The sequence below is a fragment of the Chiloscyllium plagiosum genome, chromosome 2, assembly GCF_004010195.1.
Source record: "Chiloscyllium plagiosum isolate BGI_BamShark_2017 chromosome 2, ASM401019v2, whole genome shotgun sequence".
In the NCBI taxonomy this organism is placed as follows: Eukaryota; Metazoa; Chordata; class Chondrichthyes; order Orectolobiformes; family Hemiscylliidae; genus Chiloscyllium; species Chiloscyllium plagiosum.
This window is the reverse complement of record NC_057711.1, coordinates 26,184,591-26,208,537: the sequence shown is the minus strand read 5'-3', so window position 1 is coordinate 26,208,537 and position 23,947 is coordinate 26,184,591. Positions and strand designations below refer to the sequence as shown.

At 39.8% G+C, this 23,947-nt stretch overlaps 1 protein-coding gene across 2 annotated transcripts in view; it reads right to left on the bottom strand.

Annotated features, from left to right (window-relative positions):
• snx25 (sorting nexin 25) overlaps nt 1-23,947 on the bottom strand; it is a 230,299-nt gene that overhangs the window by 183,684 nt on the left and 22,668 nt on the right. For both annotated transcript variants that reach the window (XM_043705929.1, XM_043705938.1), the window contains exon 3: nt 16,178-16,262. In XM_043705929.1, coding sequence (XP_043561864.1) covers nt 16,178-16,262 — 85 coding nt within the window. The remainder of the gene's footprint in view (nt 1-16,177; nt 16,263-23,947) is intronic.

The following is a 23,947-nucleotide window of genomic DNA, read 5'->3' as shown; positions in this document are numbered from 1 at the left end:
GAGTTCCACAAATTAACCACCCTCCAACCTGAAGAAATTCCTCATTTAACTTGCACCCACAGATCTTAGTCTTCCTTTCAAATGGAAACATCTTCTCCACATCCACTCTGTCCAGGCCTCTCAGTATACTGCCAGTTTCAGCAAGATATCCCCTCGTCCTTCTAAACCCCATCGAGTATAGATCTAGAGTACTTAATTACTCCTCATATGACAAGCTCTGCATCCCTGGGATGGTTCTTGTAAACCTCCTCTGGATCTCTCCAACACCAGCACACTGTTCCTTAAATAGGAGATGCAAAACTGCTCACAATATTCCAAATGCAGTCTGGCCACAGCCTTATACAATCTCCCTTGTACATCTCTGCTCTGCTCTTCTCGAAATAAATGCTAACTTTGCATTTGCTTTCCTATTTAGACAAGGAGGCTAGAAGAACGCAGCAGAACGTAGTATCAGGTAGAGTCAAAATGTGTGGCACTGGAAAAGCACAGCAAGTCAGGCAACATCTGAGGAACAGGAGAATCAATGTTTTAGGCATAAGCCTTCATTTCTGATGAAGGGATTATGCCCAAAACATCGATTCTCGTGCTCCTTGGATGCTGGCTGACCTACAGTGCTTTTTCAGTGCCACGCTTTTTGATTCTGATCTCCAGCATCTGTAGTCTTCACTTTCTCCCAGCATCAGGTGGAGGAGAAGTCAATGCTTCAGATATAACCCTTCTTCCGGACTCCATTTGCTTTCCTATTTGCCAACTGAACCTGCATGTTAACCTTTAGAGAGCCCTGAAGTAGGGGTCTTAAGTTCCTTTGTGCTTCAAATTTCCAAAGCCTTTCCCCGTTTAGAAAATAGACTACGCTTTTATTCTTCCTACCAAAGTGTGTATCCCACGCTTCAGCACATGGTGTTCCATCTGCCACTTCTTTAGCTGTCAAAATCCTTCAGAAGCTTCCTCAACACTCCATCTCTTCAGCAATCTTTACATCATTTGCAAGTTTAGCAACAAATCCCTCAGTTCCTTTGTCGAGATCATAAAACGTATAACATGAATAGTTGGGGTCCCAAGACTAACCCCTGCAGAACTCCACTAGTAACCAGATGCCATTCTGAAAGAGACCACTTTATCCTAATATCTGCCTTCCGCCAGTCAGTACCTTGTCCCTATCACCATGTGTTTATCCGATTTAGCAACCGCCTGTGCGCACCTTGTCAAAGACTTCTCGAAATCCAATAGATCACATCCATTGGCTCCCCTTTGTCTAAATTGCTGATTACCTCTTCAAAGAATTCTAACAGATTTGTCAGGCATGACCTCAGCTTTGCAAAACCATGCTGATTCAACCCTACTTTATGACACACTTCCAAGTACTCCGCAATCTCTTCCTCAACTGTGAGCTGTAAAAACTTCCCAAAGACAGAGGTCAGGCTAACTGACCTATAGTTTCCTCTCTTCTGGCTCCCCCCACCTCAACAGGGGTGCTACATTAGCCATCTTCCAGTCTTCTGTCACCCTCCCTGATTCCAGTTATTCCTGAAAGATCACCTCTAATGCCTCTGCAATCTCCTCAGCTATCTCCTTCAGAACTCTGGGGTGTAGTCCATCCAGTCTGGATAATTGATCCCCCTTCAGACCTTCCAACTTCCCCAGCACCTTCTCTTTAGTGATGGCCATTACACTCACGTCTGATCCCTGACTTTCTTGATTGGTATGCTGCTTATATCAGCTTCACAGTGGAAGACGCAAAGTACCTATTTTTCTCATGCGCCATTTCTTTTTTCCACCATTACTACTTTTCCAACCTTATCTTCCAGCTGTCCAATGTCCATTCTTGCTGCTCACTTACCTTTTAGATATCTAAAATAAAATCTTGTAATCTTCTTTTAATGTTCCTAGCTAGCTTACTCATTTCATTTTCATCCTGCTTGTTGCATTTTTCAAAAATCAGCAGAGAATAACAATCCTCACCATATTGGACACTCTTTGCTTTATTTTATGCCATCCCTGATTTCCCTTGTCAGACACAGTTGCCTTGCCCTCCCCTTAGTATGTTTCTTCTTCCTTGGAATTAATTTGCTGTGCATCCCAAATTACCTCTAGAAATACCTGCCATTGTTATTCCACCATCCTCTCTGCTAAGTTTCCCTTCCAATTATCTTTAGCCAGACCCTTATGTCTTACTAGTTACCTTTAATCAATTGTAATACTGTTGTATCCGATTCCAGCTTCTCCCTCTCAAACTGCAAGGTGATTCTATAATATTATGGTCACTGCACCCTAGGAGTTCAAAGTTAAAAATCACACAACACCAGGTTATAGTCCAACAGGTTTATTTGGAAGCATTAGCTTTCACCTTAAACTCCCTAATCAGGTTGGCTTCAATACACATCACGAAATCTAGAACTGCTCGTACCCTAGTGGGTTTACCACAAGCTGTTTCAAAACAAAAAAAATCTTGTAGACATTCCACAGGAGGTGAAGAATAAATCTTTTCACTCAACAGGTAGTTCGAGTCTGAGATGCATTCCTGGAGGTGTGGTTGTCGTGGAAATGAAATCGACTCAACTCAAATGCTAGCAATGGCAAAGAAAAAGTTTATTTTCAGATTCTGCAGAGTTGACCCGATACATTAGCAAGATGCCTTACATAAGGGGCACTTAACGATTTTCACATACTCTCTTTATACTATACTTCGCTTTTCCTGATCACATCTCAAGGCCAGGAGCTTGGAACATTCGAGCTCCTTTCCACATATGGAGTTGTTTTTCTCATTCCTTGACTGTGGATGTGATAGTTTACCATCCTTGCATTTCCTTACTGTCTGTACATTTTTCTGTCTGTCTGCAAATGCTTTGCAAAGTCAGGCCTTTACTTCTTTGAATTGATTATTGTGAAATCTATAAAAGCATAAATGTTAATTTTCCATTACAGTGGTGAAGGCAGGTTCAATTGAGAGATTCAAAGAGCATTGTTTCTGTTTAAATAAACACCCAATGTACAGGATTACAGGGAAAAGGCAGGAGATTGGTGCAAAGTTAAAATGCCCTAAAAAACCATAGAGACATAATGGGCCTAATGACCTCCTTTTACACCATAAAAATTGTGATTTTGTTTAATTGCAGCAAAACTTTCTATATTGATTCATTTGCAGTAAAGGTCAACATAGTATTTACCTCCATAATTGGTTACCTTACCTCTGTTTCTTGGAAAAGGACAGCCCATTCCCATGGACACAAATCCCTGATCCTTGCCATTAAAAAGGTCTAGTTGTCTTCTGTTCTTCCTACCATAGAGAACAACATCGGTTTGCTCACCTTAAACTCATCTGCCACTTGTTGACTCCCTTACATTGGTTAGAACAACAACCTGGATTGGGGGATACCTGTGCAAACAGTATTTCCTCTCACGCAAGAATCTAGAACAAGAGGTCACTGGTTAAACTGAGGGGTTGCTGGTTTATGACAGGAATAAAGAGAATTTTTTAATCACAAAAGGCTGACAGCATCTTTGGAATTCTTCCTGAAAAAGGAAGCAGACAATCTTTTTAAGGCAAAAGTACACATATTCTTGATGAGCAAGGGGATGAAAAGTTATCAGACATAAACAGGAATGTGGAATAATCAGATCAGCTATAATCTTATTGAATAGCAAAGCAGGCTCAAGAGCGGCCTTATCCTGCTCCTAATTCAAACGTCCTCTAAAACAGTAGTAGATGACATTATTGCAGTGGTCTGTGGGAACTCTACAAAGGGTTTCAGTTTTGCTGTAAATCTAAACAGGTTATTTTCGGACTCTGCAGAGTCCGAAATTCAGAGAATTTAACTTTCACATTTCACTCAGGAGTTTTTTCTATTCAGACAACAGAGAGAACAATACTTTGGCTGATTCCAGCTTTAGACAACATTCACCACCAATAAGAAAACCTATCACTTCTCATCAAGGATAAAACACTTGTATTTCAGTGAAGGCAAACTGGCTAATAGGGAAGCATTGATTGAAAAGCAGAAAGTCACATTAGGTACACGTTAGGGGGATGACAGTGGCATTTCCACTGGACTAAATCTAAAATTGAAAGTCAAATGAAAGCATTGTCAATTGTCAGAAAAACCCATCCATATTTATTCATATCCTTTAGGGAATCAAAAACTGCTATTCTTACCTGGTGTGGCACACACGTGATTGACTCAACTCCTAACAAGCCATTCAGTTGCATTAACCACAAAACTCTCCCAGAAGGGGAAAATAATCAGGTGGATTAGAATCTATACATTTCAATAAAGTCACTCTTCATTCTTCCAAACTCCAACAATTACAGGCCCAACGTATTGAAACTCTCAAGAGAAAATCCATCCAAATTGTTGAGAGGGGATTCTGAGAGACAGGATTTCCATGCATTTGGAAACGCAAAGATTGGGTTAGGGATAGTGAATATGGCTTTGTGCCTGGAAAAATGTGCCTCATTAATTTGATTGAGTTTTTTTAAAGAAGTGGCAAAGAGGATTGATGAAGGCAGAGTGGTGGACATTGTCGATATGGATTTTAGCAAGGCATTTGACAAGGTTCTGCATGATAGACTGGTTAGCAATGTTAGATCACATGGAATACTGAGAGCTAGCTATTTGGATACAGAGAGAGAGAAGAAGAGCAAAGAGAGGACACGAGCAGTCTTTAGCAAATAGAATAAAAAAGAGAACCCTAAAGTTTCTATAATTATGTGAGGAATAAAAGGATGATTAGGGTAGGAATAGGGCCAAAGACAGAAGTGGGAAGTGGAATGTGGACCCTGTGGCGATCAGAGAGGTGTTAAACGAACATTTTTCATTGGTGTTCCCTCAGGAAAAGGAGAATATTGTTGAGGAGAAGAATGATGTAAGAGATATTAGACTAGAAAGGATAGAGGTTAGTTACGAGCAGGTGTTATCAATTCTCGAAGGAGTGAAAATAGATAAGTCGCCTGGGCCGGATGGGATTTATCAGAGGATTCTCTGGGAAGCAAGGGAGGAGATAGCAGAGCCTTTGGCTTTGATATTTGGGTCATCATTGTCTACAGGTTTAGCACCTGAGGACTGGAGGATTGCAAATGTGCCTTTGTTCAAGAAGGGCAACAGAGATGACCCAGGTAATTATAGACCAGTGAACCTTATTTCTATTTTAGGAAAGGTTTTGGAAAGGATTATAAGATTTATAATCATCTAGCAAGCAACAATTTGATTTCAGATAGTCAACATGGTTTCAACAAGGGCAAGTCACATCTCACAAACCTCTAAGTTTTTGAGAAGGTGACCAAGCATGTAGATGAGGGTAGGACAGTTGACATGGTATACATGGACTTCAGTAAAGCCTTTGATAAGGTTCCACATGGTAGGCTGTTGGTGACAATGCAGAGGCATGGAATCGAGGGTGATTTAGCAACTTGCCCGATTCCTGATCCAGAACACATTGTTCTTGGAAGCCATCCAAAATAGACACAGAATTCATCCTCATGACTATCTCTGACAATTTGATTTTACTGATCTATAAAGAAGATTAAGTCACCCATGATTGATATACTGTTTTTTATCCTACAGACCAGCTGTTGTCCTGGGGTTCAACAGACTACTTCGAACAGTATCATCTTCGCCTTATTTCTTACCTCCACCTACATGGACAATTGTGCACCTTTTTTTTCCCTACAGATACTGACTTTCCCAGCATTTAAACTTTTTAAGTTCAGAATTTTTAAATCTTTGAACCCTGTGTGCAGACCTCAGATTTTAAAGCCAGCCTTTCACTTTTTGTCCTGAAACAGGCAGACATTACACAAAGCAAAGGTAATGCTTTAAATTATAACACTGAGTTGTTGAAAATATGACAGAAGGATAGATCACTACGGGAGAAAAAGAATAGCTACAATCTTGAAATGCCAGAATAAAGTACTGCTCAATACTGTGATGAACTGTCACTGCCTGATCAACCCAATGGATTTAATGTTCCTTTATAAAGCAAATAAAAGAAATTTAATTCCATTCAGTGAAGTGCTCAAAACAATATCTCCTCAAAAATTATTTTTGGAAGATGATAAAGATAAAACAAAAGACTAGAATTAAGAATCAGTTAGATTCTCTTTTTTTTCTGATTAGTGTTCAGGTCACTGGAAAAACATAACCCTAGTTTCCTTGAGGTAACAACTGACCTCCCTTAACAGTCATCATCAAAGCTGCTGATGGCAGTTAAAACTCAACCAAGTTGGTAAGTAGTAACCTTGAAATATTACCTTGCTTTCTCTCCATGGATGCTACCTGACCCTCTTTAATCTCGAGCAATATTCCCTGGCTTGTCCTTACCACCCTCCTTAAATAATGGTACCAGGTTAGCAACCTCCAAGCTTCTGGCACCTCACCTATGACTATCAGCAAAGGGCCTCAGCAAAGGGCCCAGCAATCACTTCTCTAGCTTCTTATACAGAGATCTAGGGTACACCTGATTAGGTCTAGGGGATTTATCCACCTCATGCGTTTCAAGACATCTAGCACTTCCTCCTCTGTAATATGGACATTTTTCAAGATGTCACCATCTATTTCCCCACATTCCATACCTTCCCTATCCTTCTCCACAGTAAACACTGATGCAAAATACTTGTTTCGTATCTCCCCCATCTCCAGCGGCTCCACACAAAGGCTGCCTTGTTGATCTTGGAGGGGCCCTATTCGCTCCCTAGTTACCCTTTTGTCCTCAAATGTATTTGTAAAAATCCTCTGGATTCTCCTTAATTCTATTTGCCAAAGCTTTTTCAAGTCCCCGTTCTGCCCTCTTGATTTCCCTCTCAAGTATACTCTTTATACTCTAAGGATTTACTCAATCTCTCCTGTCTACACCTGACATATGCTTCCTTCTTTTTCTTAACCAAACCCTCGATTTCCTGGTACATAGAAAGAGGATTGTGGCTGGAAATATGCTGCTATTCCTTCACTGTCACTGGGCCAAAATCCTGGAAATCCCTCCCTAACAGCATGGAGAATCAACCTATAGTAAGTGAACTGCAGCAGTTCAAAAAGGCAGCTCAGCACCACCTTCTCAAGGGCAACTAGAGACTGGTAATAAATGCTGGCCAGCCAGTGATGCCCACATTCCACAAGTGATAAAAAAATTTGAAGACGTTGTCTAAGTTTAAATTTTCTTTGCTTTTCAGCACCTTAAAGAATTAGATACCATCCCATTTCCTCCAAGGGGAGCAAGCTCAATTCTCAGCCAGTCTAGACAATTGAAAACAACAATCTGTTCCGGAGCATCAGTGGAAGGAAGTTCAGCACTGCTCAGCTCCTGATCAAAATCAGGAAAAGAAAAAATGTCAAGCACCTATTAGTAAGCAATTAGAAAATTACACTGAATGGAGTTGTTCCTCTGACGCTAAGTCACAGGTTATGGCTGACAAAAAGAGATAATGGGGAGTAGATGCACAACACCAGACAGCCTAAAATCAGGATTAATAGAATAAAATATGGTAGGATGGTCAGTGGGGGGGGGGAAACAGTATCAAAAGCACAGCTTTTTCGGTCCTCCTTAGTAAACAAATTTCACTGCATGAAATGTTGGGCATGATGCACATTACTTAAAATATAATCATATTCTAAAGCAGAGAATTGTGGACAATCTAGTTAGCATGTTACATGGTTACATTGATAAGTCTCTGACAAATTCTATCCTATTGTCAAAGACAAATATCTCCAACATCATTTATTAGCCATGTGAATGACAGCTTCTGCTGAAATCCAGTCTTCAGGCATCAAAGGCAAATTATTTCCCAACAAGGTAGATAGCTCATTAAGCAGAAAGTGAGGACTGCAGATGCTGGAGATCAGAGCTGAAAATGTGTTGCTGGCAAAGCGCAGCAGGTCAGGCAGCATCCAGGGAACAGGAGAATCGACGTTTCGGGCATAAGCCCTTCTTCAGGAATATTCCTGAAGAAGGGCTTATGCCCGAAACATCGATTCTCCTGTTCCTTGGATGCTGCCTGACCTGCTGCGCTTTTCCAGCAACACATTTTCAGATAGCTCATTAATCCCACATTTTTAAATTATCTTCCAAAAACTTCACAAATAGATCATTATCAAATGCACAGTGAAACAGAAAATATATAATCTAAGGAGACTTTTAAAATCGATCAACTCACTTACTTACTACTTCAAAAAAAAATTCAATAGATTTAGCCTTAGGAGATACATATACTGCTTATATCCTGCTGATTACATCTCACACCACTGATGGCCTTCAGATCAATGCTGCTATATATAATGCTTTGTATATCATTCCAGGTTATTTCCCCAACACTGACATTATAAAAGCCTGTTTACACTGCCCAACTCGCACCATTACTTTAAAGGAAAATAGTGATTATTGTTCCTTTGTTATCTTCTGTTTCTGTCCAGCAGTCCTCTCAGATTAATTCAGGCACATTCTATCAATGTAATGCTCAAGAACACAAACAACACCCAAATAGTTCAACTCTCAATGATCTGACAGAGGACATACAACATGCAGAAATGCAAGTGTTTCCACAGGTCACGTTCAAAATGGAAAAGACAAAATAATTACACTTCGCTCACACACACTATCATCCATTCTTATTTAATTCACAGTGGAAATTCGCAACCCATTCAATTCATAATTTTCAATGTCTGCTTCTGCGAATTTGGCTTGTCTGAAACATTTCTGCATCCAGCCATTTTCTTCATATTCTGTCTTCTGATCGATTACCTTTATTTTAGAAAGAAGCAACTCCACAACTGATCAGAACTTCTGAGTATGCTCACTCCCCCCACCACCACCCCCCCAACCCCATTACTCATCTTGTACCAGTTCAAGCTCTCTCTCCAAATCATTTTTCATGGAACAACTAATGTTCACTGTATGTTCTATCTTATTTCCTCTCCACGCTAAAGAATCTGTGCAAACAAAACCTGCACTTAGCCTGCAATTAGACTAGAGTTGCACAGTTATATTTACAGGGAACATAAATCAAAACTTAGCGTCATTTTTGCGATCAGATACTTCTTGAATTAACAAATTTTCATATCTTCCATTCATATGAAAGATAAACTGACATCCCATATCACAGCTTTCAATTAATAACCTAGCCCTTACACTCATCTGCTTGTTGTTCTTCAGTGACCTAGGATGGGGGGGATTTTAAAACCAGGGGGCACATTTTTAAGGAGAGAGGAGAGATATTTTTTAAAAAAAAAAACACCAGAGGCAAATTATTTTTATGTAGAGGGTGGTTCGTGTGTGGAATGAACTTCCTGAGGAAATGGTGGAATTACAATGTTTAAAAGACATTTGGATAGATACAGGAATTAGAAGTGTTTGGCGGGATATGGGCCAGGAACAGGCAGGTGGGACTAGTGACCAAATGGTCTGCTTCCGTGCTGTATGATTGGATAAAATTAAACTCCATGATCAATAAAATAACATCATCCCAGCGAGTTTGGAGAAGATTTGTTGCTTGGGTTAAGGTTCTGGATGTTAGTTTGCTCGCTGAGCCAGAAGGTTCGTTTTCAGGCGTTTTGTCACCATACTAGGCATCATCAGTGAGCTTCCGGTAAAGCACTGGTGTCATGACCCACTTTCTATTTGTGTTAAGTAAATGCAAAAGATCTGATGCACACAGCCTCATTTAATAATTTATCTGAAACATCGCACCTCAAACACTGGAGTATTACTCAGTGCTGAATTACCAAGTCAGCCTGAATTTTATCCCAAATCCTGTGGCAGAAAGTGAACCCACAGCCATCTGACTTGGGAGGTGAAGTTGTTTCCAATTGAGATACATCTGACACTTGAAATAGCATACTTGAAACTGAAAACCACAAATATGTACCTCAGTGAATGTGATTCAGATTTTGGGCTCACAAATTTACTATAGGAATGCTCCCTCAAATGATTAGTCTGCCCTAACTTGTAAAGAAGCTAATGTTTCTGTATTTTAATCACTAATTATTACCACATATTGACAAGATACTTGAGACAAGTCTGTTTCCATTAAATCGCTAGGCAAATCCTCACCAGGTGATTTGTAACCATCAGTGGTGATGTCATCCACATTCTAAACCTTGCAAACGTTCTTATACTACAGAATTCAGGCGGATATCGCTCATTAATAAGGTAACCAAGGTACTCCCTGCTCAATTTTCAAACTATTGCTCACTCAGAAATGCATGCCCTGTAGTTGTGCATTCATTGCTACTGACATTTGAAACACAACATTGATTCTCTCTGATGGGAATGTGCTCCAAATATTTTAATTTATACATGGACAGAAATTTTTTGTAATCTGTAGGGAAAACATCTTTCCATTCTGAGTCCAAAAATTTTGCGCACAGTCTTGGATAACCACTTTTCTCAAACCTTTGTTCACAGTCAACATAAACTCATCGAATCCAAGAGGCCATCTTTATTTTTCTCTCAACTCTCTTCAATGCATTCATTAATTCATTAGAAACCTTAATACAGTTAAGAAAAATTTAAATCCGTGTAGGGTTACAAAATGAAGTTCAATGGGTTGTCATTTAGCTTGGAAAGAAAAAACAAATGAGAAAAACACATGGTAATGACTTGCAATGCAAACAATACAAAAGGCACCCTGAGCACGGCAGTATGAATGAACAGGAATTCCCCAACACACCATTTTAGGTGTCATTCTTTATATGCTAGTCTTACGTGAGAGCACAAACCGACTACAACAGAGGCAGAGCTAAATGTCATGCACATACTTTCCACTGCATGGGCTGTGGGAGTTAGTCATACAGCATGGAAATAGACCCTTCGATCTAATTCGTCCATGTTGATCAGGTTTTCCAAACTAAACGAGCCTCATTCCTTGGTCAACAATGATTGCCTATCTCTAGCTGCCCTTAAGATGATGATGGTGAGTTGCCTTCTTGAGCCGTTGCTAAGCATTTGACCTAGGTACATCCATAATGTCACGAGAGAAAGAGTTCTCAAACTATAGGTCAAAATAGACGAGCTGATCGGATGGGCAGCACAGTGACAAAAATAATTTAATCTGGAAAAGTGTAAAGTGATGCAGTGTAGAAGGAACAGCAAGGCAAGAGAGTGCATGACGAACTGTAGAATCTCTAGGAAGTACAGAGAATCAGAGGGACCTTGGTATACATGTCTGCACTTCCATGAAGCACAATAGGACAGGTTTGTAAGAGGATTATGAAAAGTAAGCAATCCACCTGCTTTCTTAGTTGAGGAATTGAATTCAAGATCAAGAGGTTATAATGTAGCTGTGTAAGATATCAACAGACAACCTAGTTACCAACTACAGGAAGGATGTGATTGCACTAGAGAGAGTGTAGAAGAGATTCACCAAGATGTTGCTTGACTGGAGTGTTTCAGCAATGCAGAGACATTAGATAGGCTGGGGTTGCTTTCCTTAGAACAGACAAGTCTGAAGTGATCATGAGCAAAGTATATAAATTTATGAGGGGGGGTGGGGGGTAGGTATATAGAAAGAAAAAAATACCTTTTTCAGAGACAACTTTCTGTGCTGCAAAATTCCATCACTCAAATAAAATCCATGTAAAGCTTTTGAGTGAAGACATAGCAGGCACCCCGCGATGAGGCCACAGCCATGGAAATGGCAGAAAGAAATAGTTGCAGATTACAACATGCTCTTTTCTAAAAACAACAGGGAAATTCCACCAGATCTGAGGTATCAAGGCCATGGTAGCCACATTTACAGTCTCAGTGTCAGAAATTTATATGTCACTCTTGCTATGGAAACCAAACATCTAAACAGCCCCTTTTCCAATCAAATTATTCTGCGAAGGTCAAGCAGCATAAAGAGTTATGCTCAAGACTAAGATCATGGTGGATCTTAATCTAGTTTAGAAGCTTAAAAACCTTCAAACCTTCATATGGTGTATGTGGAAACAGAAGATGCTCTTGAGCACAGAGATCAAAAATTATACTCAGCAAGAAAAACATCATATGGAAGATAGAAGTAATAAAGGCTGAAGCTACAATGCCAAAAACCACAGTAGAAAGGCAAGTCAGACATTAAAAATAAACTACAGTTGCCTATGCTCTCAGAAGAAAAGTATAAGCAGCCCCCATATCACATGGCCTTCTACAAAACTTATCCATTTTTGGGTCAAGTTATTGTTTGGATGAATCATCAGAATCTACCCTATGAATTGCTATTGATGGTATTTGGAGGGAACAAAAAGTCTCCCTGATGGGAAGATAGTGATTTAATATGATTTGGTTAAACCAGGCTGAGCCAGTATAAGCAGTAATCTTCATGAACAAGATTCAAATTGGACCCAAATCATGAACTGTTTTTCTCTCCAAAGATGCTTGCAGACCTGCAGTACTTTGTACTTTATACTTTATAATTCTAGCACCTAGAGTATTTTGTTTTGGTAAAAAGGTGAAAAGCTGTGAAGTTGGTCACTAAGTGAGAAATGATTCAACTACAGTCTCTTTTGTTTCATGTTCAAACACCAGAAAATCATGGAATGAAATGGAAAGAGTACCTCATTTTGGTCAAAACCATAGAAAGTGGACAAACGTTGAGTCCACATCCAATATCACGAATGTCAAAACTACTTAGGCTTTACAAAGTTGTTTTGCACTTTATGAGTCATAGGTGTTGGTGTCAGATAACGGTCCACAGTTATCTAAAGAGTTCCAAATATCTCTGCACGATTAAAGTCAAATACACTAATACTACAATAACACCCAGCATAAAATAGTTCTGCAGAAGCAGGATTTTGTACAGACTGCTAAGTGCTTACAGAAGTATTTGCCATGTGACAAGCAAGGCAATAATTTCATTTTGCTCTTTGACAAAGGCTATGTCTCTTCACAACAATCTACAACAGATTGTTTATTGGCTAATAAAATGCATCCCAAAATGATGATTGTAACTTGCAAAATATCATGCAAGGACTGTTACAAACACTACATCAGCCAAACAGGCAGAAAACGTGCCACCGGGATACATGTACACAAACTAGTCAGTAGAAGACATGACCCACTATCACTAGTATCCTTACATACAGACAAAGGAGGACACCACTTTGACTGGGACAACACGTCCATCCTAGGACAAGCTAAACAGAGAGACACATGAGAATTCCTAGAGGACTGGCATTCTAACCAGAACTCCATCAATAAACACATCAATTTGAACCCCATCCACCATCCCTTGAGAGAAGAACCAGAAATGATATCACCCACCTTAAGAAACCAAGACAAATAAATAGAACGCGGGACATAACACTAGTGCTTCACCGGAGGCTCACTAATGTTAACTAGTACAATGACAGAACATCTGAAAACAAACCTTTTAGCTCAGCAAGCAAACTTGCATCCAGCACCCCAAACCTTTATAAACCATTGTGAATCTATTTGGTGATAGGAAATTGCTGTTCCCCACACCTGTAAGAGTAGCGATTGGGACCTGTGAGAGTCAAGGCATGTTGCAAGTGAGAGATTTGTGACAGTAACAGTGAGGGATTGTGGTCAGAGAAAAGCTAAGAGAACCGAACTGACCCATTGTTACCTCAGACTATGCAGCCTCAAAACTTTCACCGGACAACGTCACTGCACCTGCAACTAAAATTGGTTTGATAATGGTTTTTTGTTGTGTATCTATTTGCCGAGTCTTCTCTCAGTGCAGTACAGTACATAATCAGAATTTGGATTGCTCTTTTTCTAATAAACTTTAGCACTTGTAGAGTGTACACCATTCTCCTTTCACACAGACTAAGGTGGAGTCAGAGAGGCAGAGAGACAGAGAGATGTACAGCATTGGTACAAACCCTTTGGTCCAACTCATCCATGCCAACCAGATATCCTAAATTAATTTAGTCCCATTACCAGCATTTGGCCCATATCCCTTTAAACCCTTCCTATTCAAGTACACATCCAGATACCTTTTACATGTTGTAATTGTACCAGCCTCCACCACTTTCTCTGCAGCTCATTCCATATTCACACCACACTCTGCATGAAAAAGCTGTCCTTTAGGTCCCCTTAAATCTTTCCTCTCTCATCTTAAATCTATGCCCTCTAGTTTTAGACTCCCCTACCCTGTAAAGACCTTAGCTATACACCCTATGTCCCTCATGATTTTATAAATTTCTCAAGAGGTCACCCCTTAGCCTCCAATACTCCAGGGAAAATAGTCACAACCTATTCAGCCTTTCTCTATAGTTCGAACCATCCAACTGTGGCAAAATCCTTGTAATTTTTTTTTTTCTGAACCCTTTCATGTTTCACGACATTGCTCCCATAGCAGAGAAACCAGAATTGCACACTGGATTCCAAAATTGGCCTAACCAATGTTTTGTACAGCCACAACTCCCTACTCCTATATTTAATGCACTGGCCAATAAAGGCAAGCATACCAAATGCCTTCTTCACCATCCTATCTATCCACGACTCCACTTCCCAGGAGCTATGAATCTGCACTCCAAGGTCTCTTTATTCACAACAACTTCCAGGACCTTACCATTAAGTGTATAAGTCCTGCCCTGATTTGCTTTTCCAAAAGACACCTCACATTTATATAAATTAAATTCCATCTGCCACTGCTTGGCCGATCGGCCCATCTGATCAAGGTGCCGTGGTAGTCTGTGGTGACCTTCTTCATTATCCACCATACCACCAATTTTGGTGACATCTGCAAACTTATTAACCAGACCTCCAATGTTCACATGCAAATCATTTATATATATTACGGAAAGCAGTTATACTAGCACAGCATAGAAATGGTACTTGACATGGAACTCTCTGGCCTGGATGATTGAGTACCATAATCCATATTTAATCAATGGGCCTGTCATTTTTTTTTGTATGGGGGAAAAACAAAACTCTGGTGAAAAGAAACAAATATTTATTTTCATCCAATTTAGTTGCCTCATAAAAATAAATCCACACAGATTACGTTGCACAAAATCTATGTTCATTACCATTGGACAAGTAAAACAAAAGAACTGCAGATGTTGTAAATCAGACAGAAAAATAGAAAGTGTTCGAAAAATTCAGCAGGCCTGGCATCATCTTGAGAGAGAAAGCAGAGTTAAAGTTTTGGATCCAGTGTTAGGTTCCAAAGAAGGGTCACTGGACCCAAAACATTAGGTCTACTTTCTCTCTACAGATGCTGCCAGACCTATTGAGTTTGTCCAACAATTTCTGTTTTTGATTCATTTCCGTTAGGCTGAGTTTGCTGACACCAGCGCATGTGCGAAATGCTTCACTTAAGATCACGAGGCCAGAGAGGGATAGGAAGGGGATATTGGGAAACAGAACCCTATTGTCACTCCCCACAGTCCCGTGACTCACCTTGGATCCCTTGACCCCCTCTCCCTATCCTGTGTCCCCACACCTCCAGTCTCCTGGCTCACGTGACCCCATCTCACCACTGAATATTTCGAAACTACACTTCTTTGCGAATGTTGCCCGCAATGCCAGAAGATACGATTTTACTGTTATATGTATTTCTATTGTTTCCATAATTTTTAATCATCAAACACTTCCTGGTTAAAATTCTCCAAAGATCTGAACCCTCTGTTGTGACGCAAGGCACGCTGATCTGCAATTCCCTCCACAATGATCAGATACAGTCTCTATGCTCACACGCTCCTAAAAACAGTTGCCAGATTGACCCATCTTGAATCATAGGGTATGTAGTATCTATTCAGGATGACCTGAAAGCATTTATTACAGTAGTTTCTTCATTACACGTCCTTCCTTTGCCATTTATTCCAAATTTCAATAAGTAATATTGAACAGTTGGAAATCCAAATGAATCATTTACTACTCAAGAATTACCGATAGGCCGTGATCCCAGCTTAGCTACATGAAAAAGTTTGGAAAAAATTGCGCTCTTTCTTTAAAAAATTATGAAAGGCTACTCTGGTCACACAAGAAGAAATTAAAGTAAGTTGCTCAATATTGGCCATTTTATCTCCATGTGCAAACTGAAACATACACATACCGTGTTTGCATTATTTGCCATCACAAAGGAAATGTTATTTCTGCACCAATTATTTTCAATGCCTCTAGATAATGAGACCCATCTCATAAAAACAGTTTCCGATCTAAATAGGGAAAATGTTGTTACATTAATTGACTATTCTCTTTCGCATGAAAAATATTATCCTCCAAGTATCAAAAACAAACATACCTTCTTTCAAAGCTTTATCCATGTTGTGTGAAAGGACCACTCTTCTTGTGTGCACAGATTCAGATGAACTGCCCGACAGACGACCCTGAAATTAAATATTTAAGTGTCATGAACTAATTTGTCCACAGGATAGATGCCATTTGATTTAATGTTGTTTCCCTTCTAGAGAAAATAAGCTACAAACTTTTCCACTGCAGTCTGTCAGCTGTTTATATTTCTGGGTGTTAGTTATCTGACATCCTGCTTCCCGTTATCCGACATCCTCCTTCCCGTTATCCATTCCCACCACATCTTCATGACACATAAATCATCTCACAATAATTGAAAAGACTCAATAGGATGGTCTGTGGATCTTTCCACCACCACATCCATGCCAGTATTTTGCTTTAAAGTAACAGACAAATGTTCAAACAAAAGCAATGTTTTTCAAAATATTTCTTTAATGCTCATATGTTTTGATTTCCTGGGTTACTTGCAGGAGTGCCTGGAAATTCATCTTCAAAGCTTGGAAGGTTGGCAATTATAATCTACCACGATGGTCATATCAAATCGCTACAGGCACTTGCGTGTGGGGGGCATGAGGGAGAGGGCAAAAAGAGCAAGTGAGAGAGCCAGAGAGAAAAAGTATTTGGACTCTGAATGATTCTTCCGGGTCCACAGATGCGCCATATTGGACTCCGGACTCCTCTCTCTCTCTCTCTCTCTCTCTCGATGGCGTCGGACATCCTGACATTTTCCAACATATTGTTTTTATTTCTGATTTCTACTATCAGCAATATTTCACTTTCACGACATATGGCTTTATACAATTTAGACAAGACTTATTACATTTCATCTTACTGGTAAGGGTTCTTGAATTTCTTTTGTTTATTGAGTCATACAGCTCGGAAACAGACCGTTCAGTCCAACCAATCTATGCTGAACATTATCATAAACAAAACTAGGCCCACCTGCCTGCTCCTGTCACATATCCCTCCAAACCTTTCCTATTCATGTATATATCCAAATGCCTTTTAAACATTGTAATTGTACCCAATTCCTCAGGAAATTTATTCCACACAGGCAGAGAGACTCAAAAGGCCAAAAGTCCTACACCTGTTCCTATTTCTTCTGTTTCAATGCACATCTGCATGCAAATTACTTTTAGATTATGTGAATAATCACCATTTCTGGTCAATAGAAACCCATGAAGCAATGTATTAGTAATACATGTCGAGGGTGATGGAGAGATCCAAGATTCGATTCCGCAGGAAGTTATACAATACAGTAAAATACCTGTAGAGCACAGGAACAGGCCCTTTGGCCCACAAGCCTGTGCCAATTCCTATCCCTTATTTAGACCCACTAACTTTTTGGCTTTACATTGTTTATATCCCCCATTCCACTTTTGTTATGCTCAGATCCCTCTGTATGCCAATGCCCCTAAAGGTTGTGCCATTTATTATCAAATTCAGATCTGAATTTGACCTTGCAAAATGCATCACCTCGCATTTGTCTGGATTAAGCTCCATCTGCCATTTTGCTAATCTACAATCTGTATCCCACTCTATCTTTTGACAATCCTCTTCACTACCTACAACTTTGCCAATTTTGGTATTATCTACAAACTTAATAATCAGACCACCTACATTTTCCCATGCTGCCCATTCTTAACAAGTCCATTCGCTTCTAAATGTTTCAGTTTCTTCTCCCACAGCTTCCCCATCAGATGTCAGGCTCACTAAGCTATAATTACCTGGATTCTATTTCCCTTTTAAACAAAGAAACAACATCGGCCATTCCCCTGCAGCCTAATCAACTGGTTTTTAAAATATTCCCACACCCCCAAATAGCTGATCCGAATCCACATTCTCCAATTCTTACCTAATTCTGTCATAGTTGGCCTTCTCCCAATTTAACACAACCATCTAAGGTCCGCTCTTGTCCTTATCTATAAATATCTGAAAAGCTTATGGAAGTATGGTCTCTATTCCCAAAATGTTCCCCCACTGAAACTTCACTCATTGGCTGGGCTCAATACCCAATGCCAGGTCTAGTGTGACTCCCTCCCACATTGGACTATCCACATACTGTTTCAAAAAAATCCTCCTGGACACACCTAAAATTGTTCCCAATCCAAACCCACACACTAATGAAGTTTCGGACAATATGGGGGAAGTTAAAATCACCCACTACAATAACACCATTTTCACATCTTCCAGAATCTGGCTACATTTCTTTCTCTATCTCCTGCTGTCAGCTGAGAGCTCTGTAATACAATCTCAGCATTGCAATTGCACTCTCCATATTCATGAGCTCTACCCATAATGCCTTGCAAGATCCCTCTAGGGTGTCCTCCCTCAACACAGCTGTGATATGCTCCCTAACCAGTAATGCAACTCTCCCCACCTCTTTACTTCCTCCTCTGTCTCGTACAAAATAACGATATCCCAGAAAGTCAAGCTGCTAAATCTCTTCCTCTCACAACCATGTCTATATGATAGCAACATCATAATTGCATTCATTTATCCAGGCTCTGAGTTCATTTGTTTTACCCATTGTACTTCCTGCAGTGAAGAAAATACAGTTCTGTTGAACTCAGCAACCTCTCCCTAACTGTTCTTCCTCTTAGCTATATTTGCCTTAGTCTCAAGCTCTTCCCCCATCTCCACACTTCCTGATCTGCTGCTCCCACTCCCCTGCCACACTAGTTTAAACCGTCCCAAATGGCACGATTAAACCCCCCTGTCAGGATATTGATGCCTCTCCAGTTTAGGTGCAAACCTGACTTTCTTATACAGGTCCCACTTTCCCTGAAAGGCATCCCAATGATCCATATATCTGAAGGCCTCCCCTCTATGCCAACTCTTTAGCCACGTGTTCAATTGTATTGTCTCTGTTCCTAGCCTCAGTAATAGGTGGCACAGGGAGTAATTCTGAGATTACTATCCTAGAGGCCTACGTTTTAGTTTACTACCAAACTCCTTGAATTGTCAGTGCAGGACCTTGTCACTCTTCCTACCTATGTCATTTGTGCCAATATGGACAATTCTGTTTACCCACCCATTTCAGGATGCCCTGTACCTGCTCAGAGACGTGCATGACCCTGGCACCAGGGAGGCAACATACCACCCTGGATTCACTCTTGCGTGAACAGAAATGCCTATCTGTGCCCCTGACTATAGTTCCACTATGCTTTATCCCTTCCCTCTGTACAGCAGTGCCAGACATGGTTCTCCTGCTCTGGCTGCTGCTGATGTCTCACCTGATGGGCCATCGCCCTCATCACTATCAAAAACTGAATACTTGTTGACAGAGGTAGTTGCAGGAGACACCCTCTCAGATTACCTGCCCCATCTACAGTCACCCAGATATTTTCCTTGAGTCTACGAAAGTTTAATCGATAAAACCAGACGAGTCATTTCGTTTAAAAAAAAGTCAGTTTTAGCCACATGCTGCAGAAATAAAATTTTCATTATAGAGTTACATAGAATGTCATCAGTCCTTTTATTCTTAATATGAAAGCTAATGGTTCTTGAATTGGTCAAATTGAAAAGGTCAGCACATTATGTGCAGAATTTAACAAAGGAAATCAACCAAAAAATTATAAATTAAGTTACTCGCCCAATAATAAGGAACCGAGAGAATACAAAGGATTAACAAGGACTCAGAATAACAAGGACTTTCAGCACATTTAGATCAGCACTTCAATGCAAACACTAAACATTTATTAATAGTAAAGGAAAGGAATACTTGAAGCTGGAACAGATTTCTTTTTTTAATTCAGAGATATTGGAGCCTGCTACTTTCATTGGCAGCACATTGTGACAATATCACAGCAACAAAACAGCCACAAGAATGTGTCTTCTCCCCTCTTTCTTTCCTTTGATGCGTGACCTGCATTAAGTCAGCTCCCATAAGGTCAGCTGATGACTTATGAAATTAAGGCCATAGCTTTCATGTCATATTCAGTATAACAATCCTGCAAATTTGGTAAGGCTAAGTGCATTTTTTGAATGTCATACCTTGGTGACTGGTCACAATTCAAACTCCGAAATCACGTATGTTGTTGGCTAACAGCATGGAGGACGGAATTTTCTACAGATTTAATTTCAAATTTAGGCTAGCCTTTTCATGTTGCTATCAAATAATGTAATATTTAGGTATGTATGTGCCAAAATATCCAGGGGTGACATTATAAAGGTTTATAAAATTGAGTGGTATAGATAAGGCAAATGGCAGGTGTCTTTTCCCTATGGTAGGGGATTTCAAGACTGGGGGGCATATTTTTAAGGTGAGAGGAGAAAGATTTAAAAAAGACATAAGGGGCTTCTTTTTTTTGTTTATAAAGTGGTTTGTGTCTGGAATGAACTTTCAGAGGAAGTGGTGAATGCAAGTATAGTTACAATATTTAAAAAGATATTTGGATAAGTACATGAATAAGAAATGTTTGGAGAGATGTGGACCAAGCACAGGCAGATGGACCTAGTTTACTTTGGGATTAAGGTTGGACTGAAGGTTCTGTTTCCATGCTGTATGACTCAACTTACATTTCTATATCACATTTCACAAGCTTAGAGTGTTCCAAAATGCTGAAGGAATAGTTTTAAGATGTAATCATTGTTGTAATGTAGGAAATGCAGCATTTTACACACAATAAGATCATACAAACAGCAATGTGAATTTTTTTAGGTTAAAGTGGTATCATTTGAAGAGTAAACATCAGCTCGGACCCAAGGAACTTCAAAATAAGGGTGAGGAAACTTATGGCCATTTGGGGACACTAAGCTTTCCCTCAGCACTCCACAGCAGTATTAGACAGGACCTTCTACTCTCCATCTCAAGAGTGAAACTTGAACTCACAACTTTCTCGCTGAGCAACTAGTATCTGCTGATAAGGCAACAAAAAGAAAATCACAAGGCAACCAAAACAAAGATTAACCTTTGACAATCAAATCTTGTTTTTTTTTAAATCAAAAGCTAAACTATCCATCAAGAGATATCAGTTATATCCATTCTTATTTATTGAAAGATTGGATGAATGAAACCATTTAGCAAGGAGGGGTAGGCCAGGTGGTAGAGAGACACATACATGAGTAAATTCATGTAAATTTTGCTGACAACACAAAGAACAAAATCAACACAAAGAGCACGAAACCAAAATGCACAAGTCTCTTTAACACCAGAGGTGGTAAATCACAGAGAAATTTAAGATGTATAAACGGATAGAAAATTAATGTTTCTTTATGACTACAGGAATATGTCTATTAAATAAAATTATAGGGCAGTGCCCATCTTACTATCTATATACGTTCCGTAAGTGGCATCTGCTTGTTTCCAAATCAGTTGCGAACAGTGTTCCTTCGTTAAAAAATAGGAAATCATATTTTATACTGAAGTGCAGAGATTGATGAATAAATTGCATCGCGCCTTTTCGAAATTACAGAAAAGCATCCAAGTATCTCAGTTTGGAGGGACGCCTATCTACTTTGAATCTGAATTTATAATAAAGTCAAATTAAATTTATCACAAGACAGGAGCTAACCGCTAATCCCAACTGTGTTACCATGGTTTTAGGTTCAGTACCTACATGGTAACCTTGTCAAAAACTTAATGTAACACCCTTCTGTGCAGCACTTGCTACAAACAAAGCTCAGTCTTTGAATACTGTGGCTCAGTTTATAGGTGATATCTCTGGGCTTTGTGTTTTTCTTGATTTTCATGCTGAGCACTCAGCTTCAGTGAGCACAACAATGAAAGGAAGCATTAATGGTGCAGGGGAAAATGGCACCATGATCAAATAAATTGAGCAAGTCGACTCAGGCCATCTCTCAATCCAATTATGGCACTGCAGTCAGAGAAGCTTGAAAACAGCTTGACTTCCCACACTTTGTCAGATAACAGTTTGTGGCACAGGAAAGGCTGAGGAGGGAGGAATGTGTGGAGGTCATACTAAATTAAATCTTCCTAAATGCAATAATAAAGAAAGCTATAAAGGGTTTATTTTCTTTTGTATCTTCTTAATACAGACCTAATTCTCAGCAGCAATAACCTTTCTCATGACCAAGCCTGGACTGTTATAGATAGTCCTTAAAGTATACAGTGGTTGTGTCTATGCACTGCAGAAGTCACATAAATGAACACCACTGGGCAGCTCCTGCTCAAACTACAAAAATAACCTCTGAGAAAAAGCACCATGCAATACACCTATCATAGGGAGAAATTTGTGGACCTTTTAAGTCTCTGCCCAAGAGATGAAGAGTTGAATCAATACAGCAGGATAATGTCTCACAGTACATCAAAGACAATTATTTCCTTTCAACTGACTGTTGTTATGTAAGCAAATATGGAATCCATTTTAAAAACAAAAGATTCCTACAAACAGCAATAAATGAATCACTAATTCATTTGCGTTTGGTGGTACTGCTCAAGGGAGAAATGCGCCATTAGAAACAGAATGGTCTGCCCTTCTTCGAAAGGTGCCACAGTGTCTTTAGGAAACAATTGAAGTACTTGAAGGCAGGTGCCTTCAACAATATAGCATTCCCTGAGGACAGCACAGATTACATCACCCCTGACAAGGTTGCTGCCATCTGTTCACATCACAGGCTGCAAATCAGCTCCAGGGACACGCAAGACTAGTTAACAAGGTTGAAAAAAATCCACTTGCATGCAAATGATTTGAAATAAATTAAATTAACATGTGTTCCAACACTGCTCAAACCAAGAAGAATGAAAATGCAAGCTGCAGTAAAATAGCTTTTCTTAGTCATCATGGAGTAATCCCTCCATTTGGATTCTTCTAAACAGCAATGACACCTACTCACGGTGGGTCACCACAAATTATCAATAATTAGAGTCACTGAATAAATATTACCTAAACTAGCTGTGACTGCAAATCAAAAGGTTTGGTCTTGCTATTTTGCAAATGGGTTACCCAAAAAAGACTAGAGGACACCTGGTAATAACCAGTTTGGTGCTAGAAATCAGAGTATTCAGTGAGAGTATAAATCAAAGCAGCAGTTCTCCAGCCAACAAGATTGAAATAGCTGGAAGCTAGTGTTAGACTTGCAGCCCATCAATTCAAACATAGTTAGCCTGCTGGTAACATTTCACCAAAACACAAAAGCAATCAGAAAAGATTTTGTGGATTTCGAAGTTTAATGTGCAACTATTCCAAGTTGAATATGACACAATCTCCAAATTTGAGGAATCAGCAACAAAAAAAAAACAAACTGAATGATGGCAGAAACTTCAGATCGTACTGTGCCATCAGTAGCTGTGAGGGGAAAAACAAAACATTTATCAAACCAAACCTCCCAACCAGCCAAGAACAAAAATATTCTAAATAAACTGCCTCCAGTTCATCAGAACGTTATCCAGTTCAGTAAACAGGGAGAAAAAAAAAATTAGAAGGTCACCCATTGAGAGCATATATTGTGATATAGAGTCATAGAGATGTACAGCATGGAAACAAACCCTTCGGTCTAACCGGTCCATGCCGACCAGATATCCCAACCCAATCTAGTCCCACCTGCCAGCACTCGGCCCATATCCCTCCAAACCCTTCCTATTCATATACCCATCCAAATGCCTCTTAAATGTTGCAATTGTACCAGCCTCCACCACTTCCTCTGGCAGCTCATTCCATACACATACCATCCTCTGTGTGGAAAAAGTTGCCCTTAGGTCTCTTTTTTTATATATTTCCCCTCTCACCCTAAACCTATGCCCTCTAGTTCTGGACTCCCCGTCCCCAGGGAAAAGACTTTGTCTATTTATCCTATCCAT